Source organism: Anser anser, assembly GCF_964211835.1.
Source record: "Anser anser genome assembly, chromosome: 4".
Lineage (NCBI taxonomy): Eukaryota > Metazoa > Chordata > Aves > Anseriformes > Anatidae > Anser > Anser anser.
In genome coordinates this window covers 46,178,268-46,204,547 of record NC_139724.1, presented here as the reverse complement: position 1 = coordinate 46,204,547, position 26,280 = coordinate 46,178,268, and the positions used below count along the sequence as shown (strand labels likewise).

Here is a 26,280-nt window from a genome sequence, read left to right as displayed (position 1 = left end):
AGGGCAGGGCACCTCTGATGCGGCACGTCCGCTAGCTGGAGCTGCAGCCCCGCCGCAGCGCCTGTTAGCTGGGGCCGTAACGGCGCCGAAACCCACGGGCTGAGACTGAACAGCACAAGCGTGGCCACAAGGCGGGGTCCTGAGGCAGCGACATCTTCGTACCTGTGAAGGAACAAAAGCGGTTGCTCAGAGATGCGGGGGGCACAGCACTGCCCGACAGACGCCCAGCCCCTTCCACTAGGTGCCCATGCCCTCCGCAGCCACCAGTCTCATTTCCCCCCACAAGAGCAGACTAAAACATGAAGAAACGTAGCTACTGCACCGGGAGCCCAAGGCATGCCTGGCAAGCTCAGCAGGGAGTGAGACATCTTTGATGAGCACAGAATAGAGAATCCCCGATAACCAACAAACAAACGCCTGTTTTCCCTGCAGGCTAGTTTGTCATCAATCAGGATTAGCTGATCTACACTATCCTACATCTCCTTTAGGTATTAGCACCAACGTGGTATAAAAATAACTCAATATTTACACAAGAGGAGCTTCTCTAGATCTCCAGGACAGGCGGGATCCTCTCAGGGGACGCCTGCTGATGGTGGATGCTGTCACAAACATCATCCAGTGATGAGAAGCTTTTCTGTCTTCAGCTGTCCCAGTCCTGGGAGTGGTCTGATCCGTGCCATACTGGTAACACCTTGAGTGGTGTGCATATATATATATATATATAAATGTGTATATATATATATAAGTACGCATAAAAGTAAGTATGTGCTTGCTTTAGGGGTGGCAATTCATAATAAAACTACAGAAACCAAGCCTTTGTGTCCTTGCATATTACAGAAACCTACACACCCACAGTCACCACCTTCTCCCACCCACGGGTGGGGAAACCCTCTCAGCCCATAGCCATGACACCCATCCTGCTGCAAAGACAGGCAGAGCTAAGCTGGGCCTCTGCAAGCATGGCCCAGAGGGGAGAAGAGCCCCGAGGAGACCTTGGTGCTGGTGAGATGGGACAGGGGTCTGCAGGAACCCCATGACAGGGACACAGCTCTCACCTGTCACTGGCACACGGGTGGGTGGCCTTGGAGTCCCAGACCCTGGGTGCTGCCAGCTCGCTGAGGCAATGATGTGGCCTCCCCAGGCTATGCAGCTGATGGTACCACAGCCAGCTTGACCTCTGGGAGAACACAAAAAACATGCCAATTTCTCTGAAAAGCAGCAAAGCTGAAACAGACCAGAGCCACCAGCACTCTTCTGCAGAGCCAACCCCAGCCTCAGAATTACCTTTTCTGACCCATGACAGGTTACTGAGTAAATCCAGCACCTGTTCAAAGCCGTGGTGTAGCAAGGCAGCCCCCAATTACATGAGGTTTTCCCCCAAACTCCTCAAGCCCCCAGTCTGACGCCAGACACCAGGACGTCTCACCCCACGCAGCAGCAGCTCCCAGTGGGCTCTCAGCACCGTGGTTCCTCAGGAGGTTCATGAAGATGGCAGGCTGGACCACAGTCCCCCCACCCTGCCACCATCGCTTCCCCATCGATGCTGTCACAGGCCCTGCCAGTGGCCACACTGTGGCGTGCATGGAGGAGAAGCTGAGATGGCCGCAGCAGCATTGGCTTGGGTTTTGTTTCACTTCAGTTTTTCCCACTGCTGAGTTTCTTGGGCTGGTCCCGTCCTGGTGCAGATCTGCAAGAGATCTTCCTCTGGTGTGCTCAGTGTTGCTCTGAACACACAGCACAAAGCAGCATGCTGTCCTCTGGTGTCACAGCAGGACACCGGGAAATAATAAAGCTAAAACCACAAAGTAAATAAATGCAAACACATGCAAGTAAGGGCAAGCACTGTTCTTTATTGACCGCGTTACCAAGGGAAGGGGGGATCTGTGCAAGAACACTGAAACCCCCATTGCACAGACCAGAAATGCGAGGGCAGCATCAACTCCACAGCCCGGGCAGCAGCATCTGCAAGGGAGGGCAGAGGAGGCTGAGAGATGGGACGGGGATGCGCTAGGTCAGTCGTGGCAGGAAGGGAGGCTCAGGGAATGCGCGCGGAGCTGGGCAAAGAGGCCAACTCACCAGAAGGTGCCCTGTTCTTTCCTCCGGTTAATGTCCCTCTTCAGCTGGCAGAGAGAGCACCAGGGGCAGCACAGGACAGAGATGTAGTCATCCATGATGGAGCCCTGCCAAGAAGGACCCGTCGTACAAAAAACCCCGACCCGGGGAGACGTGGCCTTGTGCGTCTCCAGTCCCCCAGGGACACACGGTGCTCCTCCCCACACCCGCACTGACCGGGATGTTGTATCGGGTGCGATACAGGGTCCTCATGGCCACGCTGGGCCCGCAGAGGCAGCACTCGTTCATGTCCCCGGCCACCTGGCAGCCCAGGCAGGGGTAGCAGAAGGTCCCGCAGATACCTGTGAGAGACATGGGGACACCCCACGCTCGACACACGCCCCACGTCCCCCAGACCCTCCACCAGCCCACCCAGGGCCTACTCACAGACGCCGCAGTCGGAGCAGCAGTCCATCAGCCCTGTCTGCCAGTCATTCCTCTGCGGGGCTGCCATCGAGCCCAAGGGCTGGGTGGTGACCACATGGTGGGAGGCCATCGACAGAGCTGCACAGGCAGACGGCGTCCTGAGGAGAAGGTTGGCCAGGAGGAAAGGAGGCTGCAGCCCTCACTGCCCCAGCCCAGGGGCCACGTCTCTGGGCACTGCTCCACCGGGGCCTCACCCGCTCTGCCTCTCCCCGTCTAACCCTCCTTCCCCAGGGGGCTGGAAGACAACACGTTTCCCATCTCCCTCTCCACTGCTCCAAGCCTAGCCACCAGCTCCTGCCCCTCCTTGCTCACTTACCTTCCTCGCCAGGTGCCTCCTCTTCCTCAGCTCCCCAGCACCACAGGAGCCCCTGCGCTCCCATCCTCCCCCAACAGCACAACACCTCCTCCTCCTCCCCACACCCAGCTGCCCCCCATAATGAGCTCCATAATGAACCCTGTAACAAACCCACCTGAGGTCCACAGCCTCCACACCCTTGGGGCTGCTCCCTAGGGCAGGGACGTGCCCTCAGCTAGCACACCGGTGGGCACTGGGCACACTGAACATGCAGCCCCGGGACCACCGCCCCCTGCTCATGTCCAACGCGGGATCACCGCAGTTTCCATTATCACCACTTCAGCCCCGATTTTCCACCATTTCACCCCAAAGCCCCCCCAGCCACACGCACCTGCAGAGCCAACCTTCTCCCAGAGCCGTGCTTCCTTTGTCCACTCACGTCCCTTATATGCACCGGGCGCTGCCAACCTCTGCTCCTCCCGGCCCAGCTGCAGGCCGGGCTGCACGCACCCCGCTTGCGCAACGTCTCCGCTGACGGCCCTCGCCACTCCCCATGCCGGCGGCCTTTGTGCCTGCGCCGCCGTGCCCAGCAGTGCCCAGCAGCGGCCTTCGGAGAAGGGGAGGCCGCATTCAGGCTCCACAAGCCCACAAGTGCCTGCAGAGACCCACAGGGCAAACCCCCCCTCTGAAAGTGATGGGAGCAGGGGGGACGGCACCTCTCCGCTGCCTCCCCTCAGCTGCCTTCAGGTCAGAAGCATCGTTTCAGAGGGCAAGTCCCACGGCCTCCCAAAAGGGAGAAGCTGCCGGGACCCTAGCACATTCGCTTTTCTGTTGCTGCTGCAGGCAGGTGAAGTACCTGCACTCGTGGGGAAGTTCAGCGCCAGCTCCACAAAGAGACCCAGAAGCCAGCCCACGTCTGACATCTCAGCAGACACCCTACACACATTTAAAATAGTCTATAAAAGGGAAAAGGAGTAGAACCCGGGTGGAAATGCATCCGTGCGGTAGAGAGGGACGATGCAGGGAGGCAACAAGCACACAGCAGGCAAGGCACACATTGCTCTTTATTGGGGCTGTTAGTGAGGGGCTGAGGGGTGACACTCATGGGCAGTCCGCAGCCACCTTCCTGTGGGGAGCAGGCGGTATGGTCTCCACGGTATCTGTAAGCGAAGGGACAGGAGGTGAGGACGGGCTGACAGCAGCCTGCTGCGGCCACACGCTTGTCCCGCTCAGGCCATGGACGTGCACGATGCCTCCATGGTTCAGGGAGAAGAGGGGCGCTGACCAGAAGATGCCCAGCTCTTTCCTCTTGTTGATGTCCCTTTTGATCTGGCACACAGAGCACACGGGACACCAGAGGGTGATGCAGTAGTCGGAACAAATGGAGCCCTGCAAGAAAGGCATGTATTAGGAGCCAGAGCTTCCCCAAAACCACATTCCAGCAAAGAAAAGGTTAGTTGCACTCCACACTACATGTCTTTTCCATCACAGTTCAGTTCTGACCCCGGAGCAGAGGACGTTTTAAAAAGTGCATGGTTCAGCAGCAACGGCTGCGTTGGCTGCAGGACTGGGCAGGCTTGCCAGAAGGAGATAAGATAGGAAGGGACAAGGAACTGCTTACCCCGGAACTCCGACAGGGACTTATCTGTTGGCTTCCCCGCCCGAGGTGGGGGGGGAAAGTCACACATCAAGTCCTTTCACCGCCAGTGGGAAGAAAAGCTCTGAAACATTTAATGTGCGCAAACGCCCGCATTTCCCTGGCACCCACACCAAGCTGCTATCCTGTGCAGCACCGGTGCGACCCCGGTGCTTTCAGGGCTCTTCCTGACAGGGACACAGTGGCCAAGCAGTGGCTCTCTGAGCTTGGCTGTTGCCAGAGGCAAGATGCGAGCCATGGTGAAGGGTGCCGAGCCGGGGCCACGGCCGGCCATGAGGATTGAGAGAAAACGGGGGGGAAAAGGGAGCCCACCACCTGCGCCCACACTGACCGGGATGTTGTATCGGGTGCGATACAGGGTCCTCATGGCCACGCTGGTCCCGCAGAGGCAGCACTCGTTCATGTCCCCGGCCACCTGGCAGCCCAGGCAGGGGAAGCAGAACGTCCCACAGCAGCCTGCAAGGGGGAGAACCACCATGAGCCCCTGCCACCCCACCACCGAGCGGCCCCTGGCCCCACCGGTACTCACAGACACCGCAGTCGGTGCAGCAGTCCATCAGCCCCGTCTGCCACATGGCCCTGGACACGCTGGGCCCAGCCACCACATACTGGGGCTGCATGGTCACCACGGTGGGAGCGGCCATCGCCGACTGTGGCACTGAGTGGTGTGAGCTGGGAAGGAAAAGGAGGGGAAGAGAGCGGTCAGCGGCACGGCCTCAGGGCAGGGCGTCAGGGCCACGGGACCCCCGGCTGCACGACAGGTATCCCTCGGCAGAGCACCTCGGTGAGCACACAAAGCGTGTAGGAAGCTGCTGTGGCCGCACGTTTGCTCCCAGCAGAGCCAGAAATGCAGGAACTTGGCACCGTGTCCTAGGTCTGAACCCTGCTCCTTGCTCTCCGGCAGCTCCCGGAGGAAATGATCCTCAGGTATGACAAAAATCAGTGTGGGCTTGTGCTGCACGGCACGTGTTTTGCTTGGATAACCACAGAAAAAAAGCTGTGCCTCTAGGGAAAGTTCATCTCAGTATGCACAAGGAGAGCAAGGGGGAAGGAACCACAAAGGCACTGGGCTCACATATCCCAAGGCCATTTGCTATAAATTTATTTTCCTTTCCTCAGCTACCGAGAGGGGCGCGGCTTCAAGGAGCAGCCCCACTGACCTCAGCATCCAGAACAGAAACCGAAATGCGCGTAGCAGCACTGCTGGCGGAGCAGCTGTGATCCCTCGGAAATGTGCCCAGCAACAGACAAATGCCCGCACACCCTTGCACTTTTGCAGCCCCACATCATTCCCTGTATCAGTGATCCTCGTGTGCGTTCTCCTCTCCAAGCAGGAAACAGCAATGCAGACACTGCCACAGGAAGATACTCTTGCCACCAAAGCCACATCCAACCAAAAAGGACAGGAAGAGCACAACAAGAACGGGCAGAAACACACAAAAGCGACAAGCTGCAGCAGTCAGCCTTTGGACAGGAGAGCAGCTTCCTCCCGCACGCACTGTGGGGTCTGCCCGAAAACATTTGCAGCTACAAACCTCAGCATCCCCCATAAGAGGGGCTTGCTCTGCAGCACACGCTAAGAAAAAGCAGGGAGCCCGGTTTAATAAGAGAGCAAAGAGTTGCACAGATTCCCCTGGTACATTTATATGCTCGTAGTAACAGGAGAAAGTGGCAAGCCAGAAGTGACCTGCCCATAAAGCAGATTTAGCACACAGCTTGTTAAAAGCATCCCCTTTTCCCCCAAGTAGGATGTAGCAAATAGTTTGCATTAAGATTAAATCCCCCAGCATTACTGAGCAGAGGAAAAAAGAATTAAAAAAAAAAAAAGAAAAAAAAGTATACATATGTAATTTTTGCCTTGTTATCCAATCCTTCTAGGGTAGGGAGCATTTCATATTTTCATGCCACCAGGGAACCAACCTTCTGTGGAGCAGCCTCAGTTGTGGCTGGCGTCCCTGGTGTGTGCGGAGCAGCTGGGCGAAGGGTGAGTGCCTGGCTTTCTGTCTCCTGCAGGCTCTTATTGGCAGCGGTGCTGAGCAGGGAGAGATGGGAGGTAACGGTGGCGGGGAGCCGGGGGGGCCGAGCCCACGTGCAGTGCAGGGTGCTTCTCTCCCCTCCCCGTGTGAAACCACAGCCTGCAGCTCGTTAAACTGGAGGCGGCTGCGCACACCTCATCCGAGTCCCTGGGAGAGGCTTCTTCCCCGTCCCTTCCCTCAAAACCCAAGGACGCGCTCCAGGACAGTGAGGAGCACCCCGGGCTGTTTTCCTCCAACTTCTCCCTGCAAACCACCGTGGCCCACGGGTGTCATCGGGGTCACCACCCCATGCCCCCGATGTCTCCATCTGAGCAGCCACAGCCCTCCCCTCGCTCAGCCCCACATCAGGCAGCACTGGGACGTGATGGGATCTGTGCTGTCCTCCCCCTGCCCTGTCTGCAGCCAGCTCCCTGTTCCCCACCCAGGTCCTCATCTCCCTTGAAACAACACCTCCAGGAGCCTCAGATCTCCTCCAAAACCAGGCATGGGCAGAGCTGCCTTCCTCCTCTGTGCTGCCTCCCACTTGGGGTTACGCCAAGCCCAGGCTCTGCGGTCACGAGGAGCAGCTTCGTTTGATGGGGTGCGCAGAGGGGGCCGCACTGTGTGAAGCCCACTGGCAGCCTCTGGGGCCGAACAAGACCTGATGAAGCTGGGAAATTCCCCGTCTTCGAAATATTTGGCAACTGGGGCGGGACACAAGGCAGTCCTCCCCACAGGTGGCCACCCAGTGCTGCCATCAGGCTCCCCCCGCCTCAGCCCCTGTGCTGTTATCCCCAGCTAATGTCTCGTCCCTTCCTCCACCTCCGAGGCCTGGACAGCAGTCCAGGATGAAAACAAACAAACAAAACCAGGAAGGTGCCGTGGGGCGAGCATGCAGAGGGGTGATTTTTCCACTAGCTGCACTGGCCGCAGGGCACGGCTCGGTGACGGTCCCTCCCCTTCGGAGGAGCACCTCGCACATGTTTGTGGTTGGGCATCGCTTGGTTGTTCCCTGCGGCCCCGATTTCCGCTGGGTGTCAAAAACATTGGAGCTGTATTTTTACACTTTGACCGTGGCTCTTTTACACATTTTTTTATTGTTTTATTTCTTTTGCTAGCCTTCTTCCTGTTTGGCTTGAGCACAGCCTGGTGCGTGCAGCCACCTGCCTGGGGGCACAGACATTGTGTGTGTTTCCTTACCAGCAGCATTCAGCAAAAGAGAGGTGCTATGCAGCGCACTCTTTCCTTGCATTTTCCTGTGTAATTCAGGAAAGGTACCTAAAACACCCCGGCCGCTCACCCTGCAGTACTCCAGCAGCCTTCAGCCCATGGCAGGCCAACGTTATTCATAGCTGCTAACAGCCTCACCTCTCCTGTTGGCTTTGTTGTGATGGCTGAGGGCATCTTCCCCACACCGATACGATCAGAAGCAGGTTCCCAGCCCTGCTCCTGCTCCTGCTGACCAGGAAAACAAGGACCTGTCCCCCCACCCTCCCACTCCCCTTGGCCATACTGTCCCTTGTCCCAGCAGTGCAGCATGGTGCCTCAGTGAGGCGGGGCTCACCCCTGGGGAGGCTCCAACGCCTCTGGCAAGGAAGCAATTCTCCTCGCCCCAAGATCGTAATACCCAGGGCTGGTGCCAAGACCGACCCCACCACCCTATCTGTCCCCTGTCCCCTGCACCACACCCCTCCTTGGCTCCACACCCGCAGCATGTGTTTTCCCCAGACAGAGGCAGGGAAAATTCTGGCCTCCTTGGACTGGGAGATGCCTTCTTTTGCAAGCAGCATGCAAATAGCAAAGTCCAGGCACTGTCTGCCCCAGTGTGCATGAGCTGGTGCTGCTCTCCAACGCGGGGAGCGCACCGGGGACAACCTTTGGGTTGGAAGCCGCCCTGGCTGCTTTGCTGAGCAACCTCCAGCCCTGGCTCTCGGGAGGCACAGCCGACCTTCCTGCCCTCAGAGACGCGCTCCTTGTCCATGCCCCTGCAGGGGAAACTTTGCAAAAGAAAGGGGAGAAACAACATCTGACACCGGCAAGAAGGCTGCCAGGGAGCAGTGTTTATTTGCGTGAAACCACAACAGCTAACCCTGCTGCTTAGAGATGGATGTGGGGGAGACTTTTTTAGCAAATTGTATTTAAATACAGCTGAGATTGCGTTTGTGAAGCGCAGAAAAGAATACCTTGAGAACAGAAGAGAGATGCACATATAACTGCCAGCAGATACAAATGGCATTTTAGCCAGCAAAAGGCATTTGGAGATGATTTTGGAGAACTCCAACAGAACACGCGCAATGATTTCTAGGTTTAGGACTGGTGTGATATTTGAATCTTTACCCTGCGTTGCCACACCTTGTTCTTCTTCTTATTACAAGACAAATGCTTGCTTGTGCCAAGTTGCCACAGGCAGATGGACATGAGACAGTCCACAGATGCTACAAAATGTGAGCTCTTCTCAAATCCAAGCCACTTGAAGACACGTTAGTATGTTAGAAACACATAACTTTTGCCACGTTCTCTCTAAGGTACTGCTACAAATATTAAGACACTTACAGATATTAATTAGACTTGGATATTACTAGTAAATGCCTCGTAACCCAGGTTCAACATGAAGCCGGACGCATTCGTTTCTGCCTGTGCAGAATGCAGCTCTGTCACATAATTGTTCAGAAACTTAACTATCCTTCATTTTTAAAGTGCTGTCCTTTAACTTAGTACCAGTGAAAATTTATAAACCCTTTTTAAGAACTTCCGTGTAAGAACAAAAGAAGCCTCTGATTGCTTGCGAGAGCTATGCTTACTAACCTCTTCACATATTTCTACTTCATATGCAGTCAACCTGAACGGTCTTCTTTCTGGCTTGTTCAAAAAATATTTTATGTTGTGTCCAAATAGTGAGAGAAGCCCAAAAGACAATAAACAAAGCGTCACAAAGCACACACAACAAGGAAGAAGTGTGCAGGACCAACCACAGCACGGCTCCAGGAAGGATCTCCTGTGACCAAAGCCCCTGACCCACTGTGAGCTGTCTCCTTGGGCTGCAACCGCAACTTCTTGATCTGTCCACCAGCACCAGTCAAGCTGAATTTGACAACCCCTGAACGTACAGCTCTGGACTCAAATGTCTCTTAGCCACAGCTGTCTAAATAACTTACATGACGCTCACCTTCAGAACTAGAGCAGCTCCCCTCTCTTGGTCTCGGCTGTGTTTTGTTTTCCTGGAACAGGCGTGCCTGTCGCTCCCTCCACAGCAATTAATCCCACAATGCAGAGGACACCAGGAGGCAAGGAAAAGTGTAACCAGCAGACAAATTGCATAACCAACCAAGCATAAAATGGTAGAGGGCAGGGAAAGGTACAGAGATCTGTAATTAGCCTGCAGTTGCTATTGTTACTGCTTATAGTTCTCCTCCTAACAAACCAGTTACTCCTGTATGAGCAGAAATAGAAAGAAGAAGCAGAAGGTTAAAGGATTAGAATTAGAAGGAGGAAATGAGATTCACTTGGCAAGATGAGTTCCTACCTTAGAGTCAACCACCAGCATGCAAACACTTGGCATTAGTTCTGGAATGTGCTGGTTTGTTAAGCCGGCAGTCTGCATGCAGATTGTTCCCGATAAATGAGCTCACCTCAGTTTCCATGGGCCGCTAGTGCCCAGCAGTCAGACCAAGAACAAAAGGGAGTCTTAAAAACTTTTCTATCGACTTGTTCATATTCTGGACCTCATGGACGGAGACCAGACTGCATCCAGACATCTCAGGATAAAAGCTGCTATCACAATTATTTCACACAACAAGCTCCAACCCAAACTGCAATTTCTTCATGCAATAAATCACAACACCAAACATGTACAGCCAGATTTTATTTACATGCTGAAATCTTTTTGCATTTTCCCAAGTCCTGTCACTAAGAGACATCTGTCTTGCTCTGTATAAAATGCCAGGCTCACTTCTTGAGAGCCAGTCAGGAGTTTCCTTGTACTACATAGGACCAACACAGAAGCTTCACTTGCTTCATTCATGAGTAATCATAGCTTACATTGTAAGACAGTCAAAAACAAGATTTGCTTGGCTTTGTTTTTTGTTTGTTCTTTTTTTAAGAAAAAAAAAAGAAGAACATTTTCACCAACTTCTATAAATAAATAGGATAAACCACAAAGAGTCACGTTAAAAGTGTTTTCCCCTCTTGGAGAATATTCATTTGAGCCAGACTAAAACATCAGTATCGTTAACAATTTCGACTACCTGCTTTCTAAAGGCTCTTGTACAGTTTTCGACTCTTGTCTTTTACAGAGATTTCCAAGCACGATCCCTACGAAGAGCAGAACTCCTACAGTACGATTCGAAGCAAATTTCTTCCAGCAGTCTTCAGGCTTGTCTATGTCCAAAGTGTAAATCTGCAAAAGCACAGTATAAACATTCCAGTATTACTATTTACGGACACAGAAATATTTGACACATCTCAAAAAGACAGGAGAAGGGCTGTAATTTCAAAACCTTCAGGTTCTAAACCCTATTGTTAGCTCCAGAAGAAACAGGAATACTCTGTAGTTGCAAGGGATGGTTCATGACTGGCATCCATGTTTACCTGACAGATTTATTCAACATGCAGCAGAAGAGCAAAGGACTGGACATGAACCCAACTCCTGGAACCTCCCAGTGAATCACAGCATGAACAATCTAAATACTCCTGGGTGCAGTTGCGTAATAAAAGCTGTAAAAATATCTGAATGTGTAAAAAGTCTTTTGGAGACCTTCCTCGGCAGAAAGGCAGCTAACTCGTCAACAGGAACTTCAATAAAAAAAAATCAAGTGCGTGCCTGCACCCTTCCTTTGTCTGCTAGAAAGCACTGCCCGTGCTTCCCTGAAAACAAGGCAGGGGAGGGAAAGCGGCAGAGCAAGAGGCTGCCCTGTCCTGCCCAGGTGCTGCTGGCCGCATAGCTACATCTGCCCTGCAAAGAGGAACCCCGACACCTGCGAGCAGCCGCTGCGACTCCCAGCTCGAGGTGCCAACAGCGCACAGTGCAAGAGCAGAGTTACCGAAAGACAGTGCTGGAAATGAAACTGGGTGCAGAAGTCTTTCGTCAGGGACGGCAAAAGGACGTGTTAAACAACACGAGTGAAAGGATTCATAGAGAGACACCTCCCAGAAACTCTGACCCTGCCGTTTACCCCCTCAAGATGTTGAAAGAAAACACTTTGAAATGAAAGAAATTAAAGCTTCCCTAGGAAACACATTCCTCTGCTGTTTGCACTTGTACAGAGATAAGGGGGGTGGGTTCTGATTAAACTATCTGAAACCTGGTCTGCAAACCTCTAAAACACGATGTTTTTTCACACCCTTAAAAGCCTGCCTGCCTATCAGGCATACGGAAGTGAAAACACTAAATGGATGAGTGAAACCCAACAGCGGCCAAGCCATGAGATGAACCTTCACAGACGCGAAGCACGTAAGGCAGCTTAGTTTTCTGTTCAGGAACTTCTTCAGCAGTACAGGAATTGGACATCTTCGTGACCCAAATTCCTCTGCCTCAGGCACAAACTAGTTAAATTGAGGAAGGGGCACCTTACATGGCTTATTCAGCTTTCTAAACTCAGTCAGTCAGCAGATCTTTGATGTCTTGAACATGAAGATAAGCATGCAAATGCCTAGGCAGAAGTAATATTAAAACATGCACTCAAAGAGAAGCTGCTCTGTGGTATACGGAACAGGGCTGCTCTTACAACTTGGGTAATCTAGAGAATCGTCACACACTAAAGTTGCGCCAGGGGAGGTTTAGGTTGGATATTAGGAAGAACTTCTTTATGGAAAGGGTTGTGAGGCATTGGAATGGGCTGCCCAGGGAAGTGGTTGAGTTGCCATCCCTGGAGGTCTTTAAAAGACGTTTAGATGTAGAGCTGAGTGATATGGTTTAGTGGAGGACTTGTTAGTGTCAGGTCAGAGGTTGGACAAGGGGATCTTGGAGGTCTCTTCCAACCTACATGATTCTGTGATTCTGTGACTCCTTGCCCCTCACATTCTGTCTCCTCACCAAGAAAAATCCTCTCTGCAGGAAAGTGATTTCCATTTGTGCCAAAACTGCCATGCAAGGCCACTCTGGCAATTCCAGGTCTCAATGATAAGGTGGGGGAAAGTAGTACACTTTCCTCCACAGATTTCCAAGATCAAACCCTGTGAAAAGCGGTGGCTGACAAGTACCAGAGCACAGCGCCGCAAAAATGTTGTAACCTGCAGGCACGATTAATGTTTGATATCTACGAGCTGTGGGAGCTCCCCCGTTAAAGCGCTGCTCAGCTGTGAGGGGCTGTAAAACACCCATCAGGCTGTCCCTTGCGTGGCAAGTCACATGTTAATCCCACATTTAACTTCTCAGACTGCTGACGGTTTTACTGCTCGCAGCGCTATCACTGACTTATGAAGGCCAGCAATTACTCCTCCCATAGACTAACCGTCACTACAAGGCTGTGAACCCAGACGTCTCCTCAAAAGAGTTCTGCAAAAGGTACTTGGGAGAAGCAAGCCTTTGTCAGAAGACTTTAAATGATTTTTTCAAAAATTTACAGGATTCTTTTTTTTTTTCGGTGTACTTGGAGAATTTTCAGCCAGGGGCCGAAAAGCACTATGATTTCTTATCAAGAGTTTCCACGTGGAGAAAGTATAAATGAATCCATCAAACCTGGTGTGCTAGGTGAGCGCCCACGGCAGCCACGGCTGAGTAGTAAGGGAAAGTCTGGTTACAATTCATCCCCGCCACGCACAAGCCCACAAGCATTGCCATGCTGAAGCCACTGAGCCACCGCTTTGTATCTTCCTTGAACTGTAACGCCGTGGACTTCACGCCGATAAGGATGTCATCCCTCTTGTCCTAGAGGGAAAGGAACAATTAGCAGAAGATCTGCAATCCAACCGTTACTTGGTAAGGAAAGTAAAATGGGGGGCCCATCTCAAGTTTCCCACAGCTGTTAACAGCAACCTCAATTGAGTGTATTTGTAGGTCCCTGGGTTAAGCTATAAATTAAAAGGCTGGTCCTCAGAGCTGGGTTGGCCGCTAACAGTTAATACCAGCTGTGCAGTTATTGACACAGCGCGGATGCATGGGCACACAAAACGCATTTCACTTGCGGCCTTCTGCCCGCTACATAAAATATTTACAGAGCAATGAAAGGTCCAAGGGTGGATGTTCTGTGGTGCTCACCTGCGCGTTAGTGCTGCTCAAGACCAAAGCTGTAAATTAAGCAAGCAAACATACACCGGTCTGAAAAGTTTCCCACTGCTGCTCTACCTGGTGCGCGTAGATGGTGTCGTACACCAGCGTCCACATGACTCCAGCCAGGTACAAGGGCAAACACACGGACCAGTCGCAGGACCCTTGGATGGCAGACCACCCAAGAAGGGCTCCCCAGTTAAAAGTAAGTCCTAAAAACAGGGAGAGTGGAACAAAGATAGTTTAGAAGGTGCCAGGACCAGTCTAAATTACACGTACAGAACTCAGTATCATTTCTTCAAGCATATGTTACATCTGCAGCTGTTGCTACAATCCCGGCATCCCTATTTCCTAGCACGGAGTTTCAGTCAGGTAACAAATCCCAAGTAATTTGACATTAAATACCCTGGAGATCTAAGGAGAAATGCGCAGTGCCACGCATTTTTCCCCCGTTTAAATATGGTTTCATTATCCTAAGGAAGCATTGGCACAGAACTATTGCAGTGCACTCCAACAACGCGTCTGAAGTTAAAATGCTTTGATGTCGGTAAAGCTGACTGCAAAAGAGCTCAGAGCAGCCAACTGTGGTGCTTCCACACTGGAAAAGGCAGTTCTGGCTGACAAAGCTGAAGACAGCTGGAGTGGGAAGGCCAAGAGTTAAGACAGGTTTTGAGACAACTCTTAAAGTACGGCCAGCTCTCAAGCTACAAGCATTTATTCTCTCTCTCGACACTACAACAGAAGGGATTGTTTATGAACGAAAACATTACAACGCAGCTCCTGCTTAATTTTGTTAAACTACTGCTTAAGAAGCTTCTGGCATGGCAGAATTTTGTTTGCAGAGCATTGTTATTTTAATATAAACTTACATAAAACCAGACTGCTGAAGTTCAATTACTAACCGGTATGTGAAACTTCCCAAAAGCTAGATCGGAAGAAGAAGAAAACTAAAAAGATTTCCAACTCACCCAAAACTAACTGTGGCCAATACGTGATTCTCTTCATCAGAGGGTAGGAGACCACAAGAGACAAGGAGGCTGCTCCCAGAACGATACTGTAAGAAGTACCAGACTTGTTTGCTGGTCTAAAGATCACAGGTCTAAAGAGCTGGTACACAGTACCAAACTGACTACTTGACTTCCATGGCTAAAACTCCTCTGCCCCCAGCATGTTTGCTGTTCAAAATCTTTGTGCTTACCTCCGGACCAGGAACGCAATTCTAAGAAACAGAAGATAACGTGTACGTCACCTGTAGTAATTCAGACACAGAAGCACACAGAGAGCCAGGCTGAGCTGTCCCCCGAGAAAAATGAAGGACTGAAAAGTGGAGATTTCTCCAGCTGCCAGGGGCCTGCTTGCTGTCCTTGCAACCTAAACATGGAAGGAATAGCGTTAACACAAAGTGCAACCTAACGCATTCAAACGTATCCTAAAAGTTCAAGTCACACCACTGGCATGCAACAGGACAATTATTTTAACCCTAGGTGGGATGCAGTGGAGTTTAGGACGTCTGTCAGGAGTAGAGAAATCATGCAAAGCCAACTGAAAGAAGGAACAAATGTTGGAAAATACTTTTAAACCTAAATGAATGATGAGTTACCTGCTGAAGGTGACAATAATCTGAACAAACAAGTAACAAAATCCATCCCACAATAACAACAGGAAAAAAAATGCATTTAGACACGATGTGAAGTCTATTTGGGGAGGTTTGAACGCCAACTTTTTATAGAATACTAAAAATGTATAAAGGATTCTGCATACGCTTTAATAACGTCACCTTAAGTATACTCCCTTAGTATGTTCTCCCCCTACTACTAAATAATTTAAGCCAAACTTCAAATACTGCTTATGCAGTTTAAATACACTCTTAATTAATGATGTGCAGTAGAGTTGGCCACAGAAAGCATTTCTGTGACCAACTCTACTGCACATCATTACCTGACATGGCGTCTTCCATTTTAATTAAAAAAAATAGAAAAAAAAAATCAAATACCTAGTATTGTAAAAAACCACCCCCAAACTGCGACCAGCAGCACAAGCCAACGTCCTGCTCCCGCCCCAGCCGCCAGCTGGCTTGTTAAGAAGATTGCCTGTTGAGGTGTGTAACCAAGTGCTGCTACGGGAATGTTTGAGCCTTTATGTTTAACTACATCACATTCATGCACAAATGCACGTATTACCACGTGAATTCCATCTTGCTGATTGCATACCCCAGCAACCTTCATAGCACAAGTAGCTGCTAATAACCTCTGAACCCTAAACCATCCAAAGACACCACAAAACCCATATGGATTTATTGCTTTCTAACAGAATAAATACACCGGCGCTGGACGGAAGACTTCACAGAGCGCAGTCACTCACTATCCTGGCACTTTGCCATGGCCAATACCCAAAGTGAAAGAAAAAACATAGGATCAGAAAAGAAAATAAGCCAATAGCTCACTGGGATCCTCCCCGCCGAGCGTACGCCCCTGTGCATGTCAGCGTCTGACACCCAGCACTGCCTCCTGTTTATTTCCTTCTACTGAACAAGAGGGAGGAGGAAATGCAACACCACAAAGAGGATTAGTACACGCTTGGGCATGATTCTGTCAACGGCCATTCTCATGCGGAAATTAACAATAACCAAGGCCTTCCTGCTCCTGAAAATATAAAGGAAAGGGTAGATGATACCTAAGTTTAGAAGAAAGGGTTATTTATTTTTATAGAATCATCCAGGTTGGCAAAGACCTTTAAGAGCATTTAGTCCAACCTTTAACCTAGCATTGACAAGTCCCCCACTAAACCACGCTACTAAGTTCTACATCTACACGTTCCTCGAAAGACGCCAGGATGGTGACTCAAGCATGTCCCTGGGGAGCCCACTCCAGAGCCGTACAACCCTTTCAGTAAAGAAATTTCTAATAATATTCAACCTAAACCTCCCTTGACGCAACCTGAGGCCATTTCCCCTTGTCTTATCACCTGGGTCTCGTCTCATCACTTGGGCTCTGTCATGCAGATAAGAGTTGAAAGATAAACTTCTTTTGATCAAGCACTGCACGTTGCTGACAGCAACGCACAGCTTACGTGGAAGTGAGCACTCTAGGAGACTTACTGCAGCCCTGCGCAGGAGCGTCGTATAACACAACATGATTTCAACCACCCCGGGAGGAAACGTAGACAAAGGAGTTGCGGGCGTCTCGGATGGTGACAGGGAGGAACGTCTCGAGTTGGAGAAAACCAGACCTGCCTGGAGCCCTGCGCCTGCCCTTGGCGAGGAGCTCAGAGGACGCGCCCTGTGCGAAACACCCAGCACCTCCCCTCCTCGAGCACCAGGAGCTGCCCGCTAGCCCCGCGCCTCCTCGCGCGTCCCCCCACCTTCTTGTCGTAGTCGCGGTCCCACATGTCGTTGATGGTGCAGCCGGCCCCACGCATGAGCACGGCCCCGGCGCCGAAGAGGGCCAGCGTCTGCCAGTCGGGCGGGCAGCCCGGCTCGGCCGCCAGCCCGATGCTCCAGGCGCAGGGCAGGTACAGCAGCCACGTCCCTGCGGGCAGGCGGGGACAGGGCCTCAGGGCAACGCGGCGGCCGGGGGGGGCCGAAGGCCGCGGATGCTGCGTCGCCACGGCAACCGCGTCGCCATGGGCACCGCGTCGCCATGGCTACCGCGCCCCCGCCCCCTTGGCCGCCGCGTCGCCATGGCTACCGGCCCGCCCCGCCCCGCCCCGCCGCTCACCGGCGGGCTGGTGCAGGCGCATGAGGCGCAGGTACGGCCGCAGCCGCCCGGGCGCGGCGCGCACCAGCTCGGCCGCCGAGAAGCTCAACGGCCGCCGCGGGCCCGGAGGAACGGCGGCGGGGCGGAACGGCGGCGGCCAAACGGCGGCGGCGGCCGCCAGGGCCGGGCGGGCGGCGCGGGGGCTGCACCAGGCCCGGCCCAGCCGCCACAGCAGCGCCGCCATCTTGCCGCCGGCGGAAGCGCTTCCGGCGGGGCGCTGCCGCGCGGTGCCGCGCATGCGCAGTGCTCCTCCACCCCGCTCCGGGCGGCGGCCATGTTGGGGGGCTAACGGCCCTTAGCGGCCCTTAACGGCTCTAACGGCAACAGCGCCTGCAAGAGCAGCCGTTCCCTTAGCCGTTAGTGACTGCGCCTCACTGAAAGCCTGCCTGCTGCCCTCTGCCACAGAGCGTGCCCCGAGTCCGTAACGCTGTCGCATTCCTTCACGCTCCACACACGAAGTGCGCGCGCTCAGGCAGCAGCTCCCAGGCTGTCGGTAACAGGCATCTGTGGTTTCATAAAGGGCTTCTGGATCGTTTCGTAACGGGCTGCTGGGTCTGCGACCTTGTTCACTTTGCTCTCCCATCACCTTATCAGAGTTAATGCCTAAACTGGGACAGGAGCTTTGGACGGAGCCATAAAAGTTGATGCTGCGTGGTAGAGTATCTGCAGTAAAAGCTTTCCAGAATTACTCAGTTTCCTTGTTTTCACATGACTCAAGTGACTCCACCTTACCGGAACTGATTCACAGTAAAGCCACCATGAGTAACCCTACTTTCCATATCAGAAACGAAAAAGGACGTAGGAATGTGTGCGAGTGATACCCATGGGTCAGGGCCTGGCAAAGGTTTGCAGATACCCTGTCAAGGTCAGGCTGCCAAGGTCTACGCAATTTAGAGGGAAGGAGTGCAGGGATGCCAGTGCCTTAAGCAAAGAGAATTCTCCACGATCTTCACAGCACCTAACGTGTAACTCTGCTGTAGCACCTGCTGCAAAACCTGCTGCAGAACTGCGCCTGTACGCTCAGAGGAGGAACCATCGCAGCAGGGCAAAGCTTGGGAAGCCGTCAGCTTCATGCTGGTACCTCCCTCTGCCCCTCCTTGTGATTGCTGCATGTCGCCAGCACATGTTACACCTGAGGCAGGCTGCAGAGCCAGCAGATATTAAACAACCCCAGCTGGGCAGGATCTCTGACATTTTTATTTACCTGGATATGCGTGGTGAAAGTCACCTAAACGGCAGCTGATTTGCAACCAAAAGAAATGCGGGGAGTTCCGTGATATCAGTAATCTTAAACAAAACAAAACAGAAAATTGCAAAAAGCTAATATAAATTGAGTTTATTCAAAATCTTCAGATATAAAAGTAAGAAGCATTGAAACAAACCTGTTAGAAAGTTTTAGAAAGAAGCTACCAGGCAACCATCAACTTTTGTTTCTAAATTGTAGCTTATGCAGCAATAACAACAATACATCAACAACTTGATATTGACAACGTGAGACTTTCCCCCTCATTTTGTGCTCCGTGCACTCATTTTGAATGTGGACAGTGTACACAAACGCAGCCTTTCCCATTCACATTTTTGCTGTGTATCACTTCCTGGTGGCTAGGCCTTCACACAACACACACACGCTGTCTAGGCAAACACTCCTTTCACAAACTGTGGTTAAATATAACCTTTTTATGGTGCACTTTTAATCACGCCTCCCAAAGTACATCCGTCTGCTGGGAGGTGCACAGCTTTCTCAGGAAACACAAGCCAGCCCTTTGCTCTTAAACCCCGTGGAGCTGGTAGCGTCCTTTTCGAGCTTAAGAAGGGAAATACAGTGTGTGTGTTTTCAGCCTGCTGAGCTCTCAGGGTGCTGACGATGTTGAGCAAAACCTCGCTGTGTGCGAGCAAACAAAGCAAAGCAGAGGCTTTGGAGAACGTGGGGCCACAGCTCCATCTTGTGACTGCGGCCTCCCAGCCGAGGAAAGACGTGTGGCACCGCACTGAGCGTCCCGACAGGTCCTGTGCCCCCTGCGCACTTAGATGCACACGATTGCCTTGGCGTTCCTGATCACGTAGAAGCCGTAGGAGAAGGCGGGCAGGCCAAGCGCGCTGCCGGGGGCCAGGGCGGCCTCGTGGAGCGTGGGCAGCGTCTCCTTGTCCACCATCTGCAGCAGGCGGCCGTTCAGCTGCACCCTCCTGCCGAGGCACCCGTGCAACGTTGCAGCCAGGCTCGCCAGTGGTATCCCTGGCTCTGGATGCAAGCCAATGTGCCCGGAGCCACACGCGACAAATAGCCCAAGAACAAACAGTGCTTCCCACACAGCGCCTGCCGTGCTCCCTCTGTGAGGGGTTGCTTGCAGCCCCCGCACAAGCAAGGGAATTAAATGTTCCCTGTTTTCCTGTAGTGAGGGTGACAGCAGAGCAGGCTTTGAAAAGAGCCAACCCAAGCTGCTTTTCCTTGCCGGCAACTGCTGAGCTATCTTCTGTGCCCACAGAGCAGGGCCTGTGCTGAAGCCTCAGTGCCAGCACCACAAGAAGCCACCGAGACCCCCGCCACCAACCCGTTTTCCTGCCAGGCACCAGCAGCAGGCATGTGGGATAGCAGGGCACCTGCTGGTGTGCAAAGGGCATGGGATGTGGGCAGCAGGGGACTGACACCAGGGGACTGCCAGCTCGTCCTAGCGAGCCTGATTTTAGGAGACCTGATGTAATGCAAGTCACAGCTTGAGGGAGAAAAGTTAACATCGCTTTTTCTGTCGTTGTTTTGATATGTTTTCACTTGCCCGCCAAACAAGGTGAGGTTTCAGAGTCCACCTGCACTCTACTTGGCCCGTGCCGCGAGGGAGGATGCCCGCTCACCTGGACAGGATGCTCTCCTTGCCATGGGGCAGCAGGAGGTACTGGTCCACCTGCTTGCTCCACAACTGCTTGGGTAGCTGCAAGCTCTGGCTCACGTTGTAGAGGTTCAAGGCAAACAGCGTCACGTCCCCCTCCCGGTACTTGGGGCTGTAGGATGAGAGGCAAGCACAGCGGCCGTCAGGAGATGAAGAGCTTTTGGAGAAACCACACGCACCTGCACGTTTTCCCTTTGCCGCTGGCCTGGGATGCTGTTTTGGGGCAATTTCACCCATCCTTACTGCTGGGGGTTGGTGCAGTGCAGGTAGACCCGCAGGCGCCGTGCGTCTGCTCCTGCCACGCTGGCCTCCAGCACTCTGGTGCCCACCAGCCTCTTGTACAGCAGCGACAGCCAGTAGTCCTGCGGGAACAGGAGAGAAATCAGCACCCGCTGGCCTGCAGCACACACACACACCTCTCCGTCCAGCATTCCTTTTTCCGGCAGTGTTTTCCCCTCATAGTTTTTTTTCTTTACCAAGTTTTTCCACCGTATACATTCACAACTGCACAAACAGCACAGGTGAAAACAAAACCCTGTCTCCACGTCTCATGCTATGTTTGCAGTCACTTTCCTTATCGTGTCACCTCTGGGAGCTCCTTCTGCCCAGGGTGCAGCTTGGGTTTTTGGCACCTGGAAGGAAAGCTGCCGAGCTTCTCCCCTGACTCCCCACCAGCCTGGGGAAGCGACTTTTCCCATCGTTCTGGCTACCCACCCCAACTTCACATTGTTTTGGCTGTCACTCCTGGTGTAATTTACCATAACACCTCCTATCACTTCCGGCTACAAGCTGCTTGTTTCTCCCCTGAGCGGTGCTCGAACCAAAACACCGCATCGAAACACCCTGCCAGCTGCAGCGGCACTGGGATACACGTCAGGGCATCGCGTCCCGAAAACTGGTCCCCGCTGTGCTAAAACCTCATCGCAGTACCATCTTGCACGTGTATTTAGCACAGTGCTTCACACTCAAGTGCGAGCTCACTGTAGGCACCAGCACAGATATTTGTGAATATCCCCCAAGATCCGTTGCTGCCTTGTTGCAAAACCATCCGGCTTCTGTCCCCGCACGCCCGCACATTCACACTCCCAGTGCACGCCTCACCGTGTACGCACTGGCAAGGGCTCAAAGCTGGCGTCCACCAGGTGATAGCTGCCGGCCCCGAAGAAAACCTGCCTCATCACCACGTCGATCCCCTGCCTGGCCGCGAGCCCCAGCTTGTCCAGCCACCTGCCAGAAACCAGGCACAGGTGGCACCGGAGGCTGGTGCAGCAGCAGCAGCACTCGCGGGTGCCCCGCCACGACTCACATGAAGCCGGCCAGGTAGGTGTTGGAGAGCTGGGGGGCTCCCCCGCCGTACGCCGAGCTGGTCTCGCCCAGCCAAACCTTCTTGCCGGGCACTGTCGCAGCCACGATCTGTGCGGTGTCGTGGGGAAGGGGGAGAAAAAGGCGAGAGGTCAGGTTTGGGCTGCTGAGGTGGTCGGCGCTGCACTTTGGCTGAACGCCTGCTTGTGCTCTTTGCAGCTGTTGTTACTCTCACTAGAAGTAGTGTTTCTGCTCTGCGCTGTCAGCAGCAGCAGAGCTCTGAGGATCCCTGTTAGTCTTTGCACGTTAGTGCAGTTTCTGTGCAAAGCCCCTGGAAGCCAAACATGGGAAGGATTTAAGAGGAGTGGGCACCTCCAGGACATCGCGCACAGCTGTGGCAAAGGTGTCCAGCACTGCGGGGCTCAAGAAATCCTCCCTCGTGGCGCTTCGTCCGTCCACATAGTAACTGGAAGTGGGAAAAAGACAGCTGAAATGAAGAGGAAATACAAACACTGGTACCTGCTCTCAGCGCAAGCCCCAGCCACACGCGACGCTGTCCTGTGGCGTGCCCGGCAGACTGGGGACGCACTTTGAACCCGCTGACACGCGACGTACACCAGCAGGCTGCAGAACTTTCTGTGCAATGGGGAGAGCTGTGACCCAGCTCTGCCTGCTGAATGAAGAAGCAAAGCTGCCCTGCTGTCACTTTTCCCCATCCCACTTCTCTTTTTATCAGTAAAACATGGTTAGCAAGCAAAATGACCTTGCACGTATTGCATTCCCCTCTACTACGCCCACGCTGCAAACCCTGGCGTGGCTTTGGGGTCTGCGCACCAAAATGCACTCCCTCAAACACTGCAAAGCAGTTTGCAGAGACGCCCAGGACCTGCCGACTCGTCCCATTAATACGTGCAGATTGCTGCTTTATTTAAAAAAAGAGAGAAAAAAAAAAAAGGCAACAAGCAGAGTGGCAGCAGCAGCTGGGGGTACTTACTGGTGCCAGGTGACGGAGTCGATCACCTTCCCTCCGGATTTCAGGAAGCTGCAGCCCAGGCGGGTTTGGGGCAGAAAAGAGGGTTATAGCTGGTGCTGGCGATTGGCCATAACCGCCTGCCAGCCCTCCCAGCCCCGGTGGCTGCGGTGTCCCTGGAGGACATCAGTACTGCCCTCACAGTGACTTCCGCGTGGGCTCTTACTCTTTCTGCAGCCTTACTACGGGTTGTGAGTGGGCAGCGCGTGCCCCCGCGAGGGGCCGAGGTGCCCCCGCGAGGAGCCGAGGTGCCCCCTACCTCCTGAGCAGGCGCTGGGTGTGCTTGCGGGGCTGCCCCACGTCGGGGCCGTACAGCTTGGCGTGCCGGTACAGGGGGTGCTGGCTCAGGAGCCGGCGCAGGTGGATGAAATCCCGCCCCAGCTGGGAGCCGTCGATGTAGATGCCCGACTTCTTCTTGAAGCTGTTGGGCTCTGGTGAGGACGCGCCCATCAGCACCCGTGCCGGCTTCAGGGCCCGTCCGTGCCTAAGGAGCGCTTGTGGCGGCACTCACCGTTGCCCAGCTCCCAGGAGAGGTTGTAGCCGCGCCGGGCGCAGTAGCCCAGCAGCTGCCCGGCGTTGGAGCTGTCCCACTCCCGGCCATGCCGCCGCAGCAGGGCATTGAGCCCGAACACCAGGTGGAAGCCGGAGCAGTTGGCGAAGCCATGGAGGATGTCCAGCGTGTGCCCTGTGGGGAGGAGGCACAGGCAGCCACCACCCTTTCACCACAGGACGGAGACCTGCACCCCCCCCGGTTATAAGCCCCACTGCGTAAATCCATCAAAACCTTACCTGTAATGGTGGTGTTTTTGTGCTTCTTCCGGGAATGCTCTGTGAGGAGCAACTTCTCCTGGCCGGGCCACTGGGCGAGCAGCAGCTCCTGCACCGCAGCGAAGCCAGGCTGTGCTCCACAGGCACCTGCAGGGCGGGAGGAGGGTGGGAGCAACAGAGCCATCGTCTGCACAGCAAGGGCAAAAGGTGCAAAGAGCCTTGCCCATCACGCAGAAACAGCAGTGGTTTGTACGGGGTTGAACAGCGGGCATCCGTGTCTGCACAACGCACCTCTGCTTCCACCATTGGTACATTAACCGTATAGAAAAAGGCGGCTGGCTTGCTGTCTATACATAGTTTATATGTACTGTACCTATACAAAATATATATATTATGCATATGTATGTATATTGCCCAATTTAAGGAGCTGGACAGGAATAAAGACCCCGCCGTGCTTCGTGGTGGCTGTGCCCTGGCCAACTATTTCTGCCAGAGTGCCGTGCGGAAACCCCAGCGGCAGCAGGGCTGGCAGCTGCCCTGTGCTCGGGCGATATGGAGCTGCTTCCTCTGCTGACCGCTTTGCCTGGCACTGGGGTGACGCCAGCACGAGTCAGCAGAGGCATTTTGTGTCCTCCGAGCTCACGTACCCTGGCAGGCGAAGGAGGGATGAGGTGCAGCACAAGAGGAAGACAGGAGCCCAAGGCGCAGCGGTGCCGAGAGGTGGAGCCCACGCAGCCTGCAGAAATCAGCCTCGCATCCTGTCTAGCCCTTACCTTCCTCAGCCTGGAGTTCTGAGAGGATTTTCTCCTCCAAAGTCGAATCCTTGTGGGGATCGAAGATGAGGAAATCCGTGCTGGTGCCACCGAACCTCAGGAATCCGGGGGAGAGCCCTCTGGCCAGGGTGTGCAGCTTGGGGTTGCTGCGGACAGGGCAGCGAGAAGCCAGCTGAATGTCATGGGTGGCCCCCACATTGAGGCGAAGCATCGCCAGCACTCAGAGGGACACCTGGCCCACCAGAAAGGGGACCTCAGGCTGGCTGTGCACCATCGCTCCCTATTCCCTTGAGCAACCACCAAATGGATGGGTTTTGCACCAAAACCAGCGTTCAAGTGAAACAAAAGCTGCATGGGACATGCGGCTCCAGCACCAGCCCGTGCCAGAGGAACCACACGCGGCAGCGCTGCCTGGGCTGGCAGCAGCCCTATCTCACCCTGCGGGGACGCCCAGCAGATACAGGGCCACCAAGTACTTCCTGCTCCCCGGGTGGCACCGCCGCGGCCAGGACAGCATCCAGAGCTGTGTTCAGATAAAGCTGGGGGTGCCTTCCGGCTCTGGAGGAGTAAGGCAGAGCTGAAAAATGGGACCGGGGGGAGGACGAGAAGGAAAGAAATGAAATAGCTTCCGAAAAGAAAACAAGAAGTTGAATCAAAAGGAAGAGAGTGTGAAATAGCAGAGTGAGAGGAGGGAAGAAAAGGCAGAGTTGGAGCTGAAGGAGCAGGCATCACCTGGCAGTCCCCTGAACTGCTCCAGCAGTTACTAATGGGAAAAAATAAAGGCGGGGGGCGGGGGGGGGCTTTGGTTTTTGGATCTCTGCATCTAACCTCATTGCTGACAAAGCCTCCTCGGCATGTGTTGCAGTGATGCCCTGCCGGATGTTTGTGAAGCTGCTGGAAGGCTCCGATCGCTTCTATCCCGCAGAGCTGGCTGCACGCAGCAGCCACTGCCTTGCTCCTCCTCGCCCCCCGCGCCCCCCCCCATCACCTGTGCCACCATCACCCCTGCCACCATCGCCCCCCGCTACCAGCTGGTGCCCAGCCCCACAGGGTGGCCGGAGGGGGGGCTGCCGGGGCTCACCTGAGCAAGGTGATGAAGCGCGGCTCGCGGGCCAGGCTGGCGTCCAGGGTGAGGGAGAGGAAGGCTGGGCTCACCGTCCCACGGGGGCTGCCCCGCAGCCCCAGCCGCAGCTCTGCCGCCTGCCACAGCGGCACAGCCAGCAGCAGCAGCAGCAGCGGCGCCAGCATCCTCCTTGCCCTCCTCTTCCTCCTGCGCTACCCCGTGCCGGAGCTCGGCCGTGCGCTGGGACACAGAGGCACGCAGCCCACACGCCTGCTTTTGGTTTTCCACGATGTGAAGTGAGCTGCCAGCAGAACAAGAGCGACCAGACCACATCAGCGCTTTCATAAACACGCCCACGGCTTGGCCAGAGCGGAAACACCCGCGACACTCCTCTCCCGGTATCACGGCCACAGTAACGCTGCCAATTTCGGGGTATGTCACCCGGGACGTGCCTTGGCCGCTGGGTCGAGTCACAGTGCCAGTGCCTGCTGGAGGATCAGTCCCTGCACCTTGGGGTGTTGCAGCAGCTGCCTGGCCCCGCATGGCTTCAGGAACGTGGCCGAGCGCAACGAGCTGTGGCAGCACGGCACATCGGGGTGACCGCTGCAGAGATGTTAATGGTGTGCAGCTGGGGCGCAGCCTGTGCACCGCTCCTTCTGCTGCAATCCACTGCTCCCCCCTCAGTCTCCAAAAACACGTTGGAAAGAGGCACTTCCAGCCTCCTGCCACCGCTCCGTGTTTCTCACAACGTAGGGATAGGACTGGTGTTTCAGGCGGTTTGGGTGCAATCCGCGGAGAGCATACAGTGGGTACGACAGGTCCAGCGTGTGCTGTCCTTTTGCTGGCCCGCAAAAGCCTGTAGCTGAGAAGTACAGCTGTACAAGGATTCAACAGCAAGCTCTATCACTGATTTGGACATTTTTCACATCACATTTGCGTTATGCGCATTATTAAATCTTGGAAATTAAGGGAGGTGGGTACAGAGGCATTTGGCACGC

The 26,280-nt window shown here is 54.0% G+C and overlaps 4 protein-coding genes across 10 annotated transcripts; all 4 read right to left on the bottom strand.

Moving 5' to 3' along the window:
* Positions 1-1,830: 1,830 nt before the first annotated feature.
* LOC310899559 (placenta-specific gene 8 protein-like) lies at positions 1,831-3,369 on the bottom strand. Of its 4 annotated transcripts, none has more exons than XM_083836048.1 (5): positions 3,225-3,369; positions 2,500-2,616; positions 2,290-2,414; positions 2,077-2,180; positions 1,831-1,962 (listed from the first exon to the last, which is right to left on the bottom strand). In XM_083836048.1, coding segments are annotated over exons 2-5 (339 nt in total). In that variant the 5' UTR covers positions 2,609-2,616; positions 3,225-3,369; the 3' UTR covers positions 1,831-1,961. The 4 variants fall into 4 exon arrangements, with proteins under 4 accessions (XP_083692174.1, XP_083692172.1, XP_083692173.1 ...); XM_083836046.1 differs by having other exon boundaries at positions 2,500-2,636; positions 3,225-3,364; XM_083836047.1 differs by lacking the exon at positions 3,225-3,369 and adding an exon at positions 2,855-2,981 and having other exon boundaries at positions 2,500-2,636.
* A 510-nt stretch (positions 3,370-3,879) lies between these two features.
* Positions 3,880-6,584, bottom strand: LOC310899558 (placenta-specific gene 8 protein-like). Of its 3 annotated transcripts, XM_083836044.1 has the most exons (5): positions 6,411-6,544; positions 5,020-5,162; positions 4,822-4,946; positions 4,119-4,222; positions 3,880-3,993 (listed from the first exon to the last, which is right to left on the bottom strand). In XM_083836044.1, coding segments are annotated over exons 2-5 (345 nt in total). In that variant the 5' UTR covers positions 5,135-5,162; positions 6,411-6,544; the 3' UTR covers positions 3,880-3,992. The 3 variants fall into 3 exon arrangements, with proteins under 3 accessions (XP_083692170.1, XP_083692169.1, XP_083692168.1); XM_083836043.1 differs by having other exon boundaries at positions 3,880-4,222; positions 6,348-6,584; XM_083836042.1 differs by having other exon boundaries at positions 3,880-4,222; positions 6,411-6,569.
* A 3,770-nt stretch (positions 6,585-10,354) lies between these two features.
* COQ2 (coenzyme Q2, polyprenyltransferase) lies at positions 10,355-17,675 on the bottom strand. The gene is made up of 7 exons (XM_083836027.1): positions 17,426-17,675; positions 17,070-17,236; positions 14,959-15,080; positions 14,678-14,763; positions 13,788-13,921; positions 13,182-13,370; positions 10,355-10,901 (listed from the first exon to the last, which is right to left on the bottom strand). Exons 1-7 carry the CDS (start codon positions 17,646-17,648, stop codon positions 10,746-10,748), a joined length of 1,077 nt encoding a protein of 358 aa, XP_083692153.1. The 5' UTR covers positions 17,649-17,675; the 3' UTR covers positions 10,355-10,745.
* A 1,110-nt stretch (positions 17,676-18,785) lies between these two features.
* HPSE (heparanase) lies at positions 18,786-25,894 on the bottom strand. 2 transcript variants are annotated; one of them, XM_083836016.1, is made up of 12 exons: positions 25,301-25,894; positions 24,220-24,365; positions 23,468-23,593; positions 23,190-23,363; positions 22,938-23,109; positions 22,643-22,690; positions 22,021-22,114; positions 21,653-21,759; positions 21,459-21,573; positions 20,590-20,708; positions 20,312-20,458; positions 18,786-19,703 (listed from the first exon to the last, which is right to left on the bottom strand). In XM_083836016.1, exons 1-12 carry the CDS (start codon positions 25,465-25,467, stop codon positions 19,142-19,144), a joined length of 1,977 nt encoding a protein of 658 aa, XP_083692142.1. In that variant the 5' UTR covers positions 25,468-25,894; the 3' UTR covers positions 18,786-19,141. The 2 variants fall into 2 exon arrangements, with proteins under 2 accessions (XP_083692142.1, XP_083692143.1); XM_083836017.1 differs by having other exon boundaries at positions 18,786-19,648; positions 25,301-25,881.
* Between the last annotated feature and the right edge of the window lie 386 nt (positions 25,895-26,280).